General features: G+C 34.0%; 1 protein-coding gene across 5 annotated transcripts in view; it reads left to right on the forward strand.

Moving 5' to 3' along the window:
• SUGCT (succinyl-CoA:glutarate-CoA transferase) overlaps positions 1-17581 on the forward strand; it is a 440323-nt gene that overhangs the window by 184540 nt on the left and 238202 nt on the right. For all 5 annotated transcript variants that reach the window (XM_026674825.2, XM_087947679.1, XM_087947682.1 and 2 more), the window contains 3 exons: positions 720-791; positions 1836-1933; positions 6032-6134. In XM_026674825.2, the coding sequence (XP_026530610.1) occupies positions 720-791; positions 1836-1933; positions 6032-6134 (273 nt within the window). The remainder of the gene's footprint in view (positions 1-719; positions 792-1835; positions 1934-6031; positions 6135-17581) is intronic.

Genomic DNA, 17581 nt, shown 5'->3' on the forward strand with positions numbered 1-17581 from the left:
TGTTCTGTCCTGTTGTTGAGAGTTTTGCCGTTCCTGCATTTCCCTATTGACTGTGACTGATCATCGTTATTCTTGGATTTGATGTGAGTCTTTTACTGAATTGCTTTTGATACTGGACTTTGTTATTGGATTATCCCTGGACTGAAAACTGACTGCTATAACCGTGCATGACTTGGACTGCTTGTTGGAGTTTGCTTAACCATTTACTGGAAGTAAAAAACTTACATTTTACTATACAGTGTAGCTGTTTGCTGTGTGTGTGTTATTCAGCATTACTCTCACTACGTCTCCCTGTGTGCACTCATTCTCCTAACAGGGAATTACCTCAACAGGACCATCATTTAGTAACTCTAAATTTCAGTATATTTATATGTATAGCTGCATAATTTGTAGCACTGATGAAAATCTTTAAAACTGAAGTAGCACAATCTTATTGGCATAAAATAATAAAGTTGTTTAATATTTTTGTTTGTAGGAGCTAAACCAAAAAAGTTATTTAAATAATTGATATATAGTTGGAGGAATTGCTTGTAATGATTTCAGAAAAGAATAAACCAGGACATAAAATTTCATTCATACTTTATATTAAGATTATTAGATTTTGTAAATATTGAATTACCTGCAAAAACATGAAAGTGCACATGTAAGTAATTGATGGTTCATGGAAGATAAAAAAAAATATTAATGTAATGAATGTGTTCTGTCTTTCTGTTTTCTAGGCTTTTAGAACAAAAGATGGATATATTGTAGTAGGAGCAGGAAATAATCAACAGTTTGCTACTGTTTGCAAGGTATAGTACTCAGAAAACAAAATAATTGACTTAAATAAACTGTTTTTTCTGACTTACTAGCAATTAGTGATTAACTACTAGGAACTCTGGTGATGCAGTGGAATGCAGTATTACAAACAAACTCTACCCAAAGCCTAACGTTCAATCCTGATGTAGCTCAAGGTTGACTCAGCCTTTGATCCTTCCAAGATCCGTAAAAGGAGGACCCAGATTTTTTGGGGCAGTTTGCTGACATTGTAAACCATCCGGATAGTGCTATAAAGCACTATAGGGTAGTAGTATATAAGTCTAAGTGCCATTACTAGTTCAAAAAGTGACAATGTCATGTGCAGTTTTTTTAAAAGGCATTGTAGTGTGAAGAAATTATTTTCACAAGAAAATCTAGTAGTGATTGTAGTTGTATAATTTAGGATTAAAAGTTCACCTGGAAATCTACCTAAATCCCAATATTTGGAGGAGAAAATGGCTGATTTCAGGTTAATAGGGTTATTCTGTCATCCTAGTGAAACTCTTAGTGTATTACTTTTAATCTAAAGTTTACATTTCTTTTTCTTACAATTATGAAAGCAAGAAAGCAGAATCTGCTAATTATTTAGCAATTGACCTAAATATCTAAGTGGCAGATTGGCTGCATGTGCCAATACTGTTTTATATTTCTTCAGAAACATGGTCTTTTGTTCCACTTCTACTGTAGGCTAAAGAAGTTGATATTGCTTGAAATTCTTACCAGAATAAAAACATAGTAAATCAAAATTATCAACACAGTGGCAAATATAATTAATACTGATATATACAGATTTTTAGACATCTTTGACACATAGAAATAGTTTTGTAAATGTAGAGTCAAATGTCATGGTAGAAATATTTGAAATAACTAAATGAATGAAATATAGAAATGATGTTTATAATAACCATACATATAAACATACTGTAAACAGTGTGGTTTTATTTATTAAAAAGTTTAATAAATCATACATTTACATTAAATCTTAGAACTTTCATTGGCATTATGTTCCTGAATGTATTTTAACTCATTTGATTTAGGTTCTCAGTTTTCCTGAAATCATTCATGACCCCAAATACAAAAATAACCAGCAGCGAGTGATAAATAGGAAAGAACTTATTGGAATATTGTCAGCCAGGTATGTCCTCAACATTCAATACGTTTATTTGCAAATTTATTTCATAGATTAATCATACTGAGCATTCTGCATGTATGTGTCACATGTAACATGATTACTATCATCTAAAGAATAGTTAAGCTTTTTTGATATGGCTAGTATTAATGGCAGGGCAATTTGTACTAATAAAAATGTCATATGCCAAAGGTTTCTTCAAAGCAATGTCATTAAATTAATCTTCTCTTGAGCAAGTTTGCATAACAGGAAAAATGATTAAAAATAGTAAAAGGAAGAAACAAACAACAAATATTGGAGTTCACATGCATGCATGTGCATACGTGCATGCACACGGACACACACAGACAATGTAGATAATACATATCCAAAAAGTGGATAACTAGAGATATTAGGTGAGCAAATGCCTGGTTAAAATTGCTAAGCAATAAAAATATGAATAAAATGGCATAATTATAAGCTGCTGTTTGGTACTAGTTTGATTTTAGCCAGTACAACTCTCTCTCTAGTTAAATACATCAATCCAAAGAAAAACGTAATTTAGCCTTGAATTTTTTCGCAGTGGTTTATCTGACAAATAACTTTAAAAAAATTATTAATTTCTGATTTCTTCAGTTTGTGAAGTATTAGTATTTTTAAAGTATTTTCTCTGAACAGCTTCTGGACTCTGACCCTTGAAAACATTTTGCTCCTCATTCAAGAAGCTTCTTCAATTTATTGATGAATTTTTACATTTTTTTACATCTGATTTTCTGAGGCAAGCCAGCAGTGATAAAACCAAAAGTGCTAACTGAAGTTAATTTTGCCCCCTTTTATGACCTTTCTTGCCACAGTTGAAAAGTGAATCACTGCAGTTTTTTAGTTAATAACATGTTTGTTAAGTAACAGATAACAGATAATCAGAGTTGGAAGAGACATTGTAGGTCATCTAGTCCAAACCCCTGCCCAAGCGGGAGACCATACACCATTTCTGACAAATGGCAGTCCAATATCTTCTTGAAAATCTCAAGTGATGGCACTTCCACAACTTCCCAGGGCAAGCTGTTTCATTGGTTGATTGTTCTCACCGTCAGAAAGTTTCTCCTTATTTCCAGGTTAAATCTCACCTTGTTTCGTTTCCATCCATTATTCCTTGTTTGGCCTACAGGCACTTTAGAAAATAACGTGACCCCTTCCTCTCTGTGGCAGCCCCTCAGATATTGGAAGACTGCTATTATGTCTCCCCTGGTCCTTCTCTTCACTAGACTAGCCATGCCCAGTTCCTGTAACTGTTCTTCATATGTTTTAGTCTCCAGTCCCCTAATCATCCTGGTTGCTCTTCTCTGTACTTTTTCTAGAGTCTCAACATCTTTTTTTATAGTGTGGTGACGAAAACTGGATGTAGTACTCTAGGTGTGGTCTTACTAAGGTTTTATAGAGTAGTATTAGTACCTCACTTGATCTCGATTGTATCCCTCTGTTAATGCAACTTACAATTGCATTAGCTTTTTTGGCTGCTGCTGTACACTGCTGGCTCATCTTTAGCTGATTGTCCACTGAGACTCCAAGATCCCTCTCACAGTTACTGCTATTGAGCCTGGTTCACCCAGTCCATATGTGTACTTTTGGTTTTTCTTGCCTAAGTGTAGGACTTTACTTTTCTCTACATTGAATTTCATTTTGTTAGATACAGCCCACTGTTGAGTCTGTCAAGATCCATCTGGATCTTGAGCCTATCTTCTTGGGTGTTAGCTATTCCTGCCAGCTTAGTATCATCTGCAAATTTGGTAAGTTCCCCTTCTATTCCCTCATCTAAGTCGTTAATGAAGATATTGAAAAGTACTGGGCCTAAGATGGAACCTTGTGGTACCCCACTGCTTACTTTCCTCCATGCAGAGTTAGACCCATTAAGGACTACTCGAGTACAGTTTTCCAGCCAGTTGCAAATCCATCTAGTGATGGTGCTATCTGTTCCACTTTTTTCTAGAAGTAGGTGTGGTCTACTTTGTCGAATGCCTTGCTGAAATCTAAATATATTATGTCCACAGTATTTCACTGGTCTACTAATTTAGTCACTATGTTGAAGAATGAAATAAGATTGGTTTGGCATGATCTGTTTTTAACAAACCCGTGCTGACTGCTAGTTTTTACTTTACTTGTTTCTACATGTTGGCAGATCTGTTTTTTATTATCTTTCCCAGTATCTTCCCAGGTATTGATGTTAGGCTGATTGGTCTGTAGATTACTGGGTCTGTTTTTTTTCCTTTTTTGAAGATGGGAACCACATCAGCTCTTTTCCAGTCCTCTGATAGTTCCCTGGTGCTCCAGGATTTTTGAAACATATGGTGCAGTGGTTCTGAGATGACCTCTGCCAGCTCCTTTAAAACTCTGGGATGTAATCCATCAGGCCCCAGTGATTTGTGTTCATCAAGATCAGACACGTGTTCTCTTACTATTTTTTTAAATTTTATTTCTGGTCTGTCTTTTACAGTTATGTTTTTGGTGAGTTGAGCTATCGTTTCTTTTTGCGTGAAGACAGATGCAAAGAATGAGTTAAGCAGTTCTGCTTTCTCTCTGTTGCCTGTTATTTCCTTGCCGTCTTCTCTCTTTAGTGGACCTATTGTTTCCTTGATTTTTTTCTTGTTATTTATATGTTGGAAGAAACTTTTTTTTAATTATCTTTGACTTTTGTTGCAAGTCTTATTCGTTCTGAGTCTTTGCTTTCCTGACTTCATCTTTGTAGATTCTGGCTATTTGCTGATATTCTGCCTTAGTTGTATGTCCTTCTTTCCATTTTTTGTACTTGTCTTTTTTTTCTTTCAGTTTGCCAGAGAGATCTTTGTGCAGCCATACTGGTTTCTTCTTGGATTTCTTGTTTTTCTTTGTCCGTGGTATTGTGCTGGTCTAGATTTCTATGATCATACTTTTCAGAGTTTCCCAAGATTCTTGAGTTTTTTTCCCCTTTAGGATTTTCATCCATGGAATCTTTCCCAAGTTCTCTCTGAGTTTATTAAAATCAGCTCTTTTAAAATCTAAGACTCTGGTGTCATTACATTCTATTGCTTGTGTTTGTGTTATGTTGAATTCTAGTATGAGACGGTCACTCTCACCCAAGGTTTCTGTAGTTTCAACTCCTTCTATCACTTCTCCTCTGTTTTTAAGAATTAAGTCCAGTATGGCTGTCCCTCTAGTTCCATCCTCTACCTTTTGGACAACAAAGTTGAATTTCTCAAGTTTTATTTAGTATAATTGCCAAAAAGGAACAATTCTGGTTTTTCATTATGTGCAAAACTGGGCTCCCTGGTTGTAAAGTATTAATCTTACAGACATACTCTAAAATATATTCCTTTAAATTCAGTAACATTAACATGTAGGGTTGCAGCCATAAAATTATTTCATCTTTGTTCAGAACAGTGCATGAATTGTTGCTACCAGTAACTCTATCTCACAAGGATAAAGTCACATTGTCCTAACAAAAACAGGATATGTGTATCTAACAATGTGAATATGATAATAAAGTATAATTATATAAGTGGTCCTGAAAAGGCAATCTAGTAGAAAGAGTGGAATTGTGGTTCAAGCAGGATAAGGAGAATGTATCTGATTTGCAACCGGATGATCTTGGGACAAATATTACAGTCATACAACATATAAACACATAATCAATATTGCCATCTGATCAACAATTGTGGTTCTTAATTAGGTCATTTGTTTCAGATGTAGCAGAGCAAAACACTTTGTGAGACTTTGAATTGGAGCATTATATTTAAAAATAGAACAGCTTTTTCATGTATGTGGCTCTTAACCACATCACATGTATCTCTTCTTGTTGTTATGAAAAACTAAAAATATGAAATAAAAATGTGAAGCTCATTACTGTAATTAGGAATGGGAGGAAATATGCTGACTTCTATTTGAAACTTCTGATAATTTTGGTTTGTATCGCTGCTGGCATCAGAAAATCAGATAGAATTGGAAGTCAGTTTAAACCATGATTTTTGCTTCCAGGCTTGGTTTTCTCCATTTCTGAGGAACATGTGCAGAACATTTTTATTACATTATTGACTGCTACTAATCACTATTGTTTAAAATGCATTTTTACACTTTTTTCCTGTTTATTCTTAGGTTCTTGGAAGAAGAAACCTCCAAATGGCTAGACCATTTTGAGGGCAGTGGAGTTCCATACGGTCCAATCAACAGCATGAAGCAAGTGTTCTCAGATCCTCAGGTCAGTTATCTTGGAAACACTTTTACATGGTGTATGTTCTTTAAAATATTCAATTATTATCATAGGTACTATTACTTAAGTAATGTTTCATATATATGTTATCTTTTCTCTGAGAATTCAAAGCAGCTTCCCTCATCAAGATAAGTTGGACTGAAAGCATATAAACTATTCTAAAATCACCAAATAATCTTTATAGGTCACCTCCCAGTTTAAAACTAACATCACTTTAAAATAACTTTTTATACATGTTGTGAAAGTCATTTTAAATACATGCAAACTCATGTATTTTGTATCATAGGATAGTTTATAGGGTCCTAAACCACATTTCAATAACTTGACAGATCTTTGCATTAGGCTGTTGGGTCTTGTTAAAGTGGGGACTTGCCATTTTAAATCCAATAATATAAAATCATCGTCATTGTCAGCCACCCTTTAGATCAGCATTCTCCATTTTCTTCTGTCTCACAGCATCTCCTTCAAATCCAATCCAATAATTCATAGTGCTTTATAATGCTAAATATGTAAAATGTAATTACTTTTATAGTTAACTCTTATTTGAAAAGCTCAAGTTTAACTAAATTAATGTATTTATAATGGAGAAAAGGAAGATTTTTCCCATGGAGATCTCACAAATAGGAGTAATGAAACAGATTATTTTTAATATTTTCATTTTACCTAAAATTCTACTAATAAATGTACTTTCATACTTTAAAAAATTATCCTTTTTTTCCTAGAGGAGTTTCATTTGATGTTGATGGTAATTTTTAAATTATAATGACAGTAGGCTGCACCTTTAGAGATTAAATGAATAATTTTTTACTCTATTATTATTCCATCCCTCATTGTGAACATGGTTATTACATTAATCAGGCACTATTCAATATTTTTGATTTTATATCTTATATGAGAAATAACCATTACTACTAAGAACATCCCAGAAAACCTACTGAATGCATTGTTCTAAAACCAGAAATTTTGTTAACCATGTTGTCCTCAAACACATTGCTTCTGAATATAGAGAATGGCATCTTTATTTAGTTAAAAGGTGCTTCTGTTTTTTGCTTTAGTTCTGGTAAGTTGTTATAAAATATTCATATATTTTATAACAACTTACCAGAACTAAAACAAAAAACAGAAGCACTTTTTAACTAAATAAAAATGCCTTTCTCTATATTCAGAACACACACACACACACACACACACACACACACACACACACACACACACAAATGCATAATGGAAAAAGGTAGTCAGAAATACATTAGGATTGTTTTGGAATAAGAATAAAGAATAAAAAGATGGTAATCATTAAAGAAAAAAAGATTATTAGCTACCATATTGTAGAACCTGCCTCACAAGACAGATGGCAGTGATTAAAAGTTACAGTGTTTTAATTTCAAAGGAAAGAATAACATGACATTTTTCCTTTACTGGCTACATGTATGTTGTTACTTTATATGGCAAACTATTACCTTGTTGCAACACATATGCTCTCCAAGTCATTAAGAAAGTGAAGTGTTGTTATAAAAATGCTGTCTTATCATTTTATCCAATTTTGAAGCCCCTGGTTATATGTACTGAATTTGCAACAGTTGTTTTCCTGTGTGAAACGTGCTTGTCTGGAGATAATGGTGCAGGGCTTTTATTGATTTCTATACAATTGATTTCTATAGAAATAGAATTATATCAGTAGATACTACATCGTCATTTATAGGAAAAGAATAGACAGTGAGAATATTGCCTTATCAGTAAGAAAGCCAATTTTTACACATAAATTTCCAGATATTTAAGTCTCAGATTTTGAATAGTGAGATATGCAGATAATTTTACAAGTGTTCATATCTACAGTTATGCCAAGGTGGTGATTAATTATGTATGCAACAGGCTGAAAAAGTAAATATTTGTAACTTTGTGAGAGGTGAAATTCAAAAATTAAACTGAGAATAAAGTAGCTTCTTTCAGAAATTATTCTTTCAGAGATTCTTATAAATGATACATACTTTATATACTGACTTTACTTAATTGTTACTCAACATCTAAATTTATGTTAAGGACTCTGGATATGTTCAGTATTTTCAATCTGTTCTCTTCCCTCCATTCCACCACTTGATGCTCTTCATCATTATGGTTTTTACAGATGCTAATCTTTTCTATGATTTGTCATATGATAAAAACACATCTGTTCATCTTTTCTGAGAGAAGAAAACATTTGCCTCCCAGATTGTCTAAATAAAATAGCCACATATGTATGCATTATAATTTGAAATAAAATTGTCTCTTTATATCAGATAACACTCATGTATACACTTATGTCTTCCCAGTGGGAAAACTGTCCTATGGCAATTTATTACATGAAATACAATAAAAATGAAATTGAAAATTCACAAATCAACACAGCTAATTGTTTAAGCAGTCAAGGAGTCCAAGTTACTAACAGTGGAGACCTTCTGAGATCTGACAGTTTTTAGAAGCGGGAAAAGACAGGAACAATTTTTTCTACTATGTCAGAGAGTGGTAATATTGGTTACTACCTGGTGTAAGTACAGGGGTGGGATTCTACCAGTTCTGTCCACTTCTGTAGAACCGGTTGCTCTGAAAAGCAGCAAACAGAGAGCATACATAGAACCGGTTCTATGTCTGCTGCTGTTTTGGCCCGCCCGCCCACCTGGGCTCCTACCAGACCTTTATTTCCTGCATTTTCAACCGCAGCTGTGGTTGAAAAAGCAGGAAAAAAGTGCTTTTTCAATCACTGCACACCCGTGCACAGCGCTGCTCAGCTGTCAAGCAGCTAGATGTCGATGATATACACACACGCAAAATGTAAAATCACCGAACTGGTAGTTACACCGGTCGAATCCCACCCCTGTGCAAATAGCTGTATACAATAATCACATGGGGTTGCAGGAGAGAGACAAAATGCTTTAGTCATAGTATTTACATGAATATGTATTCTGTGAGTTGCATTTAGGTTAAATTACCTATGATGTAGTGAAAAAGAAGTAAAATTTAGTACAGCATGTTTTCTTCCAGTCCCTTTTTAAAAAATTGACATATAGAAATTGCTAAAAAAAATGACTTTGACTTTCAAATGACTTTAGGGAAATTCAAAATGAATTTACCATATTTTAAGGACAAATTCGATTAAGTAGAAAGTAATAATATTTACATATTTAAAGTATTTGGTTTTCTGACAGATGTTCAATTTTCTTTGATTGGCAATAGCAAAACAATGAAAAATATATGGATTAGGAACTTATGCAAAATGTATTTCTTGATTCAGTTGCAAAAAATTTACTGACATAGTGTATCTGTATATCATTTGATATTTCACTGTTTAAAGGAGAAGTCTCCCTTGAGTTGCTTACTTCCTAATAGGTTTAATTTTGGAAGAGATTTGGGAAGTGGTTACAAGATTCAGAGTAGAATAAAGATATTTACTGACTTTTAATTCAGTTCTAAGTTACTAGGACTCTTCCCTGAGACTCTTAAACAGATAACAGATAATCAGAGTTGGAAGGGACCTTGTAGGTCATCTAGTCCACCACCCCCCGCCCAAGCAGGAGACCCTACACCATTTCTGACAAATGGCAGTCCAATCTCTTCTTGAAAGTCTCAACTGATGGCGCTCCCACAACTTCCGAGGGCAAGCTGTTCCATTGGTTGATTGTTCTCACTGTCAGAAAGTTTCTCCTTGTTTCCAGGTTAAATCTCTCCTTGTTCAGTTTCCATCCATTGTTCCTTGTCTGGCCTACAGGCGCTTTAGAAAATAGCTTGAAATGTTTGTCTCCTTGCTCTATTTCTGTCTTGTTTACTATCAGAAATAGGATACTTAAATCCAAGAACAATATTTAATTTTTTTAGATATTTTTCTTTTGAAGCTTGAAGAGAAGCAAAAGGCTCATTGTTTATTTTTTTAAAATAATATTTTCTGCAGTATGATCTTGTGAATATGACAGAGACAGACAAGAATCTAGTGAGCGAATAACAAAGGGCATACTGTTACTTACATCTTTATAACATTATTTCTTACCTGTTAAAGTTTTACAGGGAAAAAGGACTTTGTAGTAGTGAACATGTCAGCTATAAATTGTGTTTGTGTATCATATATACAAGGGATATTTAAAAACTAAAAAACCTCATAAAGAACCAGATAATTGGCTTTGATTATACTTGTACATAGAAACAAAAAAGAATAGAAAATGTATCCAGATATCAATTCATCCTTACAAATGGAAAGTTGAACAAAAAGAAAGTAGATTTATGCAAAAAGAAAGTAGATTTTTTTCTCCTTGAAGAAAGTGAATTCTGTCCTGGAATTTCATTAATGGGTGTGGGAATATCTAGTGTGGGGCATAGTACTATACATACACATACACCCAGGCATGCATGCATGCATATATACTACATCCATCCATCCAAATATTTACTTTAAGCATGAATATTCAGGCTTTTATCAGATTGTTTTGGGTTATCATAGCAAGACATTGTTGGTGGGTTCTTTCTTTTAAATGATAAGCATTTTCAAGATCTGTTCCATAATTTTAGGAAACTTTTTCAAACAGTTTTGCAAGCTGTACCAAGCTGAAATAAAACAGAAAAACAGAATGATAATTTGAATGTTTTAATGTGGAATTGAATATAGTCCTCAGTTGCGAAAAGAAATAATGAAGATGTCATGTCCCTGTTGGAGACTGACTCTGAGCAGTCAGTGGAGGACCCAGGCCCATCTCTTATCCATCCTAGAGCACGCAGGGAGGAGAGGATCAGGGTAAACATGGTCTACTCCAGGAGTGGGATTCAATTTTTTTAACAATTGGTTCTGTGGGCATGGCTTAGTTGGTGGGCATGGCTTGATGGTCATGTGACTGGCTGGGTGTGGTCAAGTCAACATCACTCACATCAAGGCATGCATCTCCTCACCTGGCCTCTCATGACTGTGGGGATGCTACAACAATCGTAAATGTGAAAAACGGTCATAAGTCACTTTTTTCAGTGCCATTGTAACTTTGAATGGTCACTCCACACAAGCAAAGTACCAGCAAAGGAGAAAAAAAAACTCCAGAGAAGTTCCAGAGACAGGAAGTCTAGTCCTGCCAAGAATGTAATAAGGTTTAACGGAGAGGCAGTTTCTGTAAGCAACACCAGAATGTTTCCTTCCTGCCAGTAATTTCTTCTAACAACCAGTTCTCTGAACTTCTTAGAATGTTAACAACGGGTTCTAGCGAATAGGTGCAAACCTGTAGAATCCCACCCCTGGTCTACTCGGGAGGAGAGGATCAAGGTAAAATGTGGTCTATTCGGGAGGAGAGGGCCATGATCCTCTTCATGAGTTGCAGGTGTGAGATCTGGATAAAAGTTTGGATCTGCGTGCTAACAGATGCTGGAGACAATTAGTGTTTTATTCCTAAAGAAGGTTTATCTTGGTTGGCATTCTTCCAACGGACTGTCCTTGGTTATCTTCCTGAAGCTGGCAATTATCTATCTTGGTCTATCAAGGAACTTTATTCAATTTGGTTTGTTTTTGGTTTTTGCTTCGTCATCAGCTCTTTGACTTTGAACTGTGTTTCTTTCCTTTGAAATGTTATTTTGAAAATACTCCTCCACTGTGAACAATTAAAAAGTGAAGCCAAGTTGAAGGCATTAAAGTACTTTTAGTTATGTTTTGGGTTTTGTTATATTTCTGATATACTCTGGGTCATCACAGAAGATATTAAATCAGGGCAATTTAACAGTTTTACATGTTAAGTTAACATTTTTTTATTGTAATTTTTATTTTTATTTTATTTGAGGTACATACATTGCATCTTCCATTTAACGGTATATCCTCTGGGTACAAATATCTTGTGCAATAACAATTAAAATGTACATCCATGTTCATTACTTTGGTATTAATTCTGTATTCTTATCTTATTCTTATTTTATTAATATGCACAATATCTCTATTACTATAACACTCCTCTTCTTAACATGTTTAATTCTATAAACCTATTTTCTATATTTCACTAATCTATTAGCTATTTCTAGCTTTCATATTTTTCCTCTAGTCATCGATAAAATAGTTCCCATATCTTATAATATTTAGTTTGCTCCTTCTCTTTAATTGCAAGTGTTAATCTATTCATTTCTGCACATTCTAATATTTTTCTAATCACATTTTCATCAATAGGCATCTCTTCACTTTTCCAATTTTGAGCAAATATAATTTTAGCTGCAGTTAATACATGAATAATCAAATATACTTTCTCTTTACTGTTAGTTTCAGGTAAGATCCCCAACAGGAATATTTCAGATTTTAAGTCAATATGGTGTTGTATCAACTTTTCCAACCACATATTTTTGTCCAATATGTTTTAGCTTCTACACATCTCCACCACATATGATAGATAACATGACCCAGGTGCTTGTTGGCATTTCCAACATTTAGCTGATTTATCTTTAAACATCCTTGCCAATCTCACCAATGCTAAATGCCATTTATTAAACATCTTATACAAGTTTTCTTTGTATGTACTTGACATCATTAATTTATAATTTTTATTCCACAACTTCTGCCATTTATCTAATTCTATTTTATAACCATTTTTTTTGCTTATCTGTGATATTCTTCACTAACATCTTTTTTCTCTGTTTATTTTCAGTCCTGCCACTTCCCCATATTCTTCTATTTTTTCCATTAGTTTAAACTTTGTTTTGAGGGGTTGGACTAGATGACCTACAAGATCCCTTCCAACTCAGATTATCTGTTATCTTGTGGGTCTTCTAAAATAAAAACTAAATTGTCTGCAAATGCGTGTAGCTTATACTCGTCCTTTTTAATTTCCATACATTTAATCTGGCTATCTTGTCTAATATTTCTATTTAATACTTCCAAAGTCAATACAAATAGTCATGGCGACAAGGGACATCCTTGTCTTGTACCTTTCTTAATATTAAACTTTTCAGTCATATCTCCATTTACCATCACTTTTGTGGTTTATTTATGATATATTGCCTTGATCATTTTAATAAATAGGTCCCCAAAATCCATCTCTTTTAATTGTGCCAACATAAACTGCCAATTCACATTGTCAAACGCCTTCTGTGCATCTAAAAAGATCAACACCATCTGCTTCTCTGGGTGTGCTTCATAGTACTCCAGCGTATTCAAAATTATTCTCATGTTATCTTTAATTTATCTATTAGGTAAAAAGACATTTTGATCTGTGTATAAACTGGTTTTAAAATCCCTTTAGTCTTTCTGCTATAATTGATGCAAATATTTTATAATCCGCATTCAATAACAATATTGATCTATAATTTTTAATCTGTTGTAAGTCTGACTCTTCTTTTGGCATGAGAGTAATATATGCTTCCATCCAAGAGTTAGGTACTTTCTCCTCTAGCAGTAAGTCATTAAATACTTCCAACATTATGTTACTTAAAGAGTTTTGTAGATCTTTATATAGTTCTGCTGGTAGTCCATCCAGTCCTGGTGTTTTGCCATTTTTTTGTCTTTTAATTGCTTCTGTTAATTCCATCATTGTTATTCTCTCTCCTAATGTTGCTTTGACTGTTTCTGATACTGTCAGAAATTCTGCTTTTTGTAGGTATTGTTTTATTTTTTCTTCTAAGATTGTCTCTTGATCATATAGTTTTTCATAATGTTTTTGGACTATTTTCATTTTATCTTCATTTCGATGGTGAAGTTTCCCTTCTATTTTCATCTATTAATTGGTGAATCCATTTATTTTCTTTCTCTTTTTCAGTTTGTATGCCAGCCATCTTTCTGGTTGGTTTGCATTTTCAAAGAAATTTTGCTTAATGTTTTTGTTTTTTTTGTTTTTGTTTTTTTAAATATTTTATTAATTTTCCAAAGTTTAAAAACAAAATAAAACTATATGCATTGTTATCAACATCAAGACATCTTTTACATTTCCTTACATTTTTCAATATTCGATTACTTATTCCATTACCATTACATCTTACTCTTGTTACAAATCAGTATATTTCATCTTACACTTATCTTTTCTATAACATATATACATATTTACATACTTCCTCATTCTTTTTCTAATTGACATTTTATTTTCTTTTTATTTCTAAATCACTCACACCAGGATCCCAGGATCTATAATATATTGAATCTTCTTTGTCTTTTAATTTCAATGTTAGTCTGTCCATCTCTATACAATCTATTATTTTCTTTATAACCATGCCCTCTGATGGTATCCTTTTCTCTTTCGAAAGTTGTGTATATGAAATCCTTGCAGCTGTCAGTATATGTAATATAATGTATCTTTTTTACTACATTTTTGTGTTATTATACCTAATAAAAGAATTCTGGATTAAATTCAATTTTCTGATTTATAATTTCCTCTAGCCATTGTCTCACTGTACATTCCAGTATTTCTTCACTTCTGGGCATGTCCACCAGATATGAAAATAAGTGCCTTTTTCTTTCTCACACTTCCAACAATTTGGGTTTAATTTAACATTTTTACCAATCTAGCGAGGGGTACCTGCTACCTATAAAACATTGTATACAGGTTTTCCCTATATGCTGTGGATATGGTTAATTTGTAGTTTAGTGCCCACATTTCTTATCAATTTTCCAAATTTTGTTTAATGTTTTTGATTGTTTGTGCTAGTTCCTCTTTATCCATCAAATTCAGCTTATGTTTTTTTAATTCCATTTGCTTTTTAATATTCTTTTTTTGTGGGTCCTTCTGTAATTCAGTCCCTAGTCTCTTGTATACTTCTTCTAACTATTTTTTGCTCTTGTCTCTTCTTTTTATTTTTCTTTCCCACATATGTTATAATTAATCCTCTAATATACACCTTTACGGTATCCAATAAGTTTTGTAGTGAAATTTCTTTTCTGTTCTCTTTAAAGAAAAAAATCCAATTTTTTTCCATAAACTGAATATATTATTTTTCTTTTAATATTGTTTAATTCATTATCCATCTCAGTTTCTTTTTTTTGTCTTTTCCATATAGCTTTAATCAGATTGTGATCTGCCCATATGCTTGTTTCAATATTTATCTTTTGTAAGTTGGATCTTAGCTCTGTTGATGTGTGTCTATTTGAATAAAATGAATATTATTCTATCTCAGGGTAGTTCCCTCTCCATACATCTTGAATACTTAGTTCTTCCACCATTTAAAAAAAGGCTTTTGGAAATATTTTTCTAGGTTTCTTATTTATTTTCCTAGTTTTATAGTCCAGATTTGAGTCCACAATTGCATTAAAATCTCCTACTATGCATATGTTTTGATACTCCAATTCTATTATCTTCTTATGTAATTTATCATAAAAATCTTCTTGATCATTATTTGGTGCATATATTGTTACCAACAATACCTGCTTCACATTCAACATTATCTCCACCATCAAGATCCTTCCTTCTTCATCTATGAAGATTTGTTTCGTGTTTATTGTCTCTTTTATATACAATGCTACTCCTCTCTTACTTTGTTGTGCCAATGAAGCATACAACTTCCCATTTTAGGATGTTCCAATATCTTATTATATTGTTTTTTAATATGAACTTCTTGTAGACAAATTATATCCAGTTGTAGTTTTTCTAGTTTACTAAAAAAATCTTTTCCTTTTTATTGCAAAGTTCAGTCCATTTATGTTAATTGACAGTAATTTTGTTTCTTCTTCCATGTTTTTACTTATAGATAGGATTTGCAATTCTGGTTGTCCTTGCCTCTCTTGGTTCTTTACTCTTGCTCCTTCTCTTATGGTTCTTTCCTTCAAATCTCTTTCAACCTCTTTTTGTTGTATTTCCTTCTCTCGTGCAATTTCTTCTTCGCTTCAGATAATCTTTTCCTCCTTCCCTCTCTCTTGCTCCTGTGATCCCAAGTAATGATCATAAAATTGTTCTGCCTTCTCTATTGAGTCTAGTCTATGTCTCAGCTCCTGCCAAGTTACCAATATTCTCTCTGGTATCCACCCATCTAAAGTTCACTCCATTTTTAATTAAAGTTTTTATCAAAAACTGATATTGCTTCCTTAAATCTCTAATTTGGACTGAAATGTGAAAAGGCTATTACAGATGATTTTATACATTCTCATAACATACTGAAGGAGGCAACTAGGATCCTGGGGGAGCCATGGATCACTATTCCTGTAGGAAGGAGGAAGAGGCAGAGAAAGAGGAAGAGGATGCCATGCTGGGGTTTTCTTCAGGCTGAGTAAGTTTCCACACAAGCCTTCAATTCCAAGTATATTTTTTACCAATGCAAGATCTCTGACTAATAAAATGGATGAATTAAGGTTACAGATTGCAAAGACTAAATTCATCAAGAACTGCTGTGTTTTTCTAATCACAGAAATTTGGCTTCATTCACTCATTCCAGATACAGCTGTTGAGCTGGAATGCTACATAGCTCACCGGCAGGACAGGAGTAGAGATTCTGGCAAGATCAAAAGGGGAGGTTTAAGCCTTTATGTGAACAAAAGCTGGTGTATCAATACAAAGACTGTAGACAGCCACTGCTCCATGGATCTGGAGTATATGACTCTTAAATGTAGACCCATATATCTTCCATGGGAATTCAGTGTGGTTTTGATTACTGCAGTCTATATCCCACCTGGTGCCAATACTACCATAGTTTTGGGATTCTTGTATAACATTGTTAGTAATCAGCAGAATAAGTATCCTGATGCTGTGTATATCATAGCGGGGGACTTGAATCAAGCTGATTTAAAAGCAGTGCTCCCTAAATTCTATCAGCATGTTAAGTGTGCTACTAGAGGAGCAAACATATTGGACAAAGTATATACCAACATCAAACATGGCTATAAGGTTATACACTTACCACATTTGGGACAATCAGACCATATGTCACTGCTTTTAGCACCAGCGTACATCCCTCTTAGGAGATGGGCTCTGCCTATAATAAAGACAGTGAAATCTTGGCCAGAAGATGCTTCCCAACAACTTCAGGATTGTTTTGAGAACGCAAATTGGGACCTCTTTTAGCACCCTGACCTAGAGGAACATACTGCAACTGTTTTGTGCTTTATCAAACACTGCACAGATACTATCACTGTGGATAAACATATTAGGATCTATCCCAGTCAGAAACCCTGGATGACCAAGGAAGTCCAGCATCTCTTGTGTGACAGGACCAAGGCCTTTAGGTCTGGTGATGGGGCAAGATACAGTGTTGCCAGAGCTAATCTGAAGAAAGGTATCCGGAAGGCCAAGATTGATTATAAGAGGAAGACTGAGGATAATTTTTATAGCAATAACATGAGGCAGGTGTGGCAAGGAATTCAACAAATGACCAACCATCAACCGACCAATGTCATCCCTGCTGAAGGGGATGCTTCATTGGCAGAGGAACCGAATCATTTCTTTGCTCACTTTGAAGTGGAGATATCAGAGACAAATAAAATGACAACCACCAGCCAATTGAAGCCCCCACCTCATTGTGGAGGAACAGGAGGTGAGCAG

This window comes from Notechis scutatus, chromosome Z, assembly GCF_049901735.1.
Source record: "Notechis scutatus isolate UNSWTSFEM ecotype Mainland chromosome Z, rNotScu1.2, whole genome shotgun sequence".
Taxonomy (NCBI): domain Eukaryota; kingdom Metazoa; phylum Chordata; class Lepidosauria; order Squamata; family Elapidae; genus Notechis; species Notechis scutatus.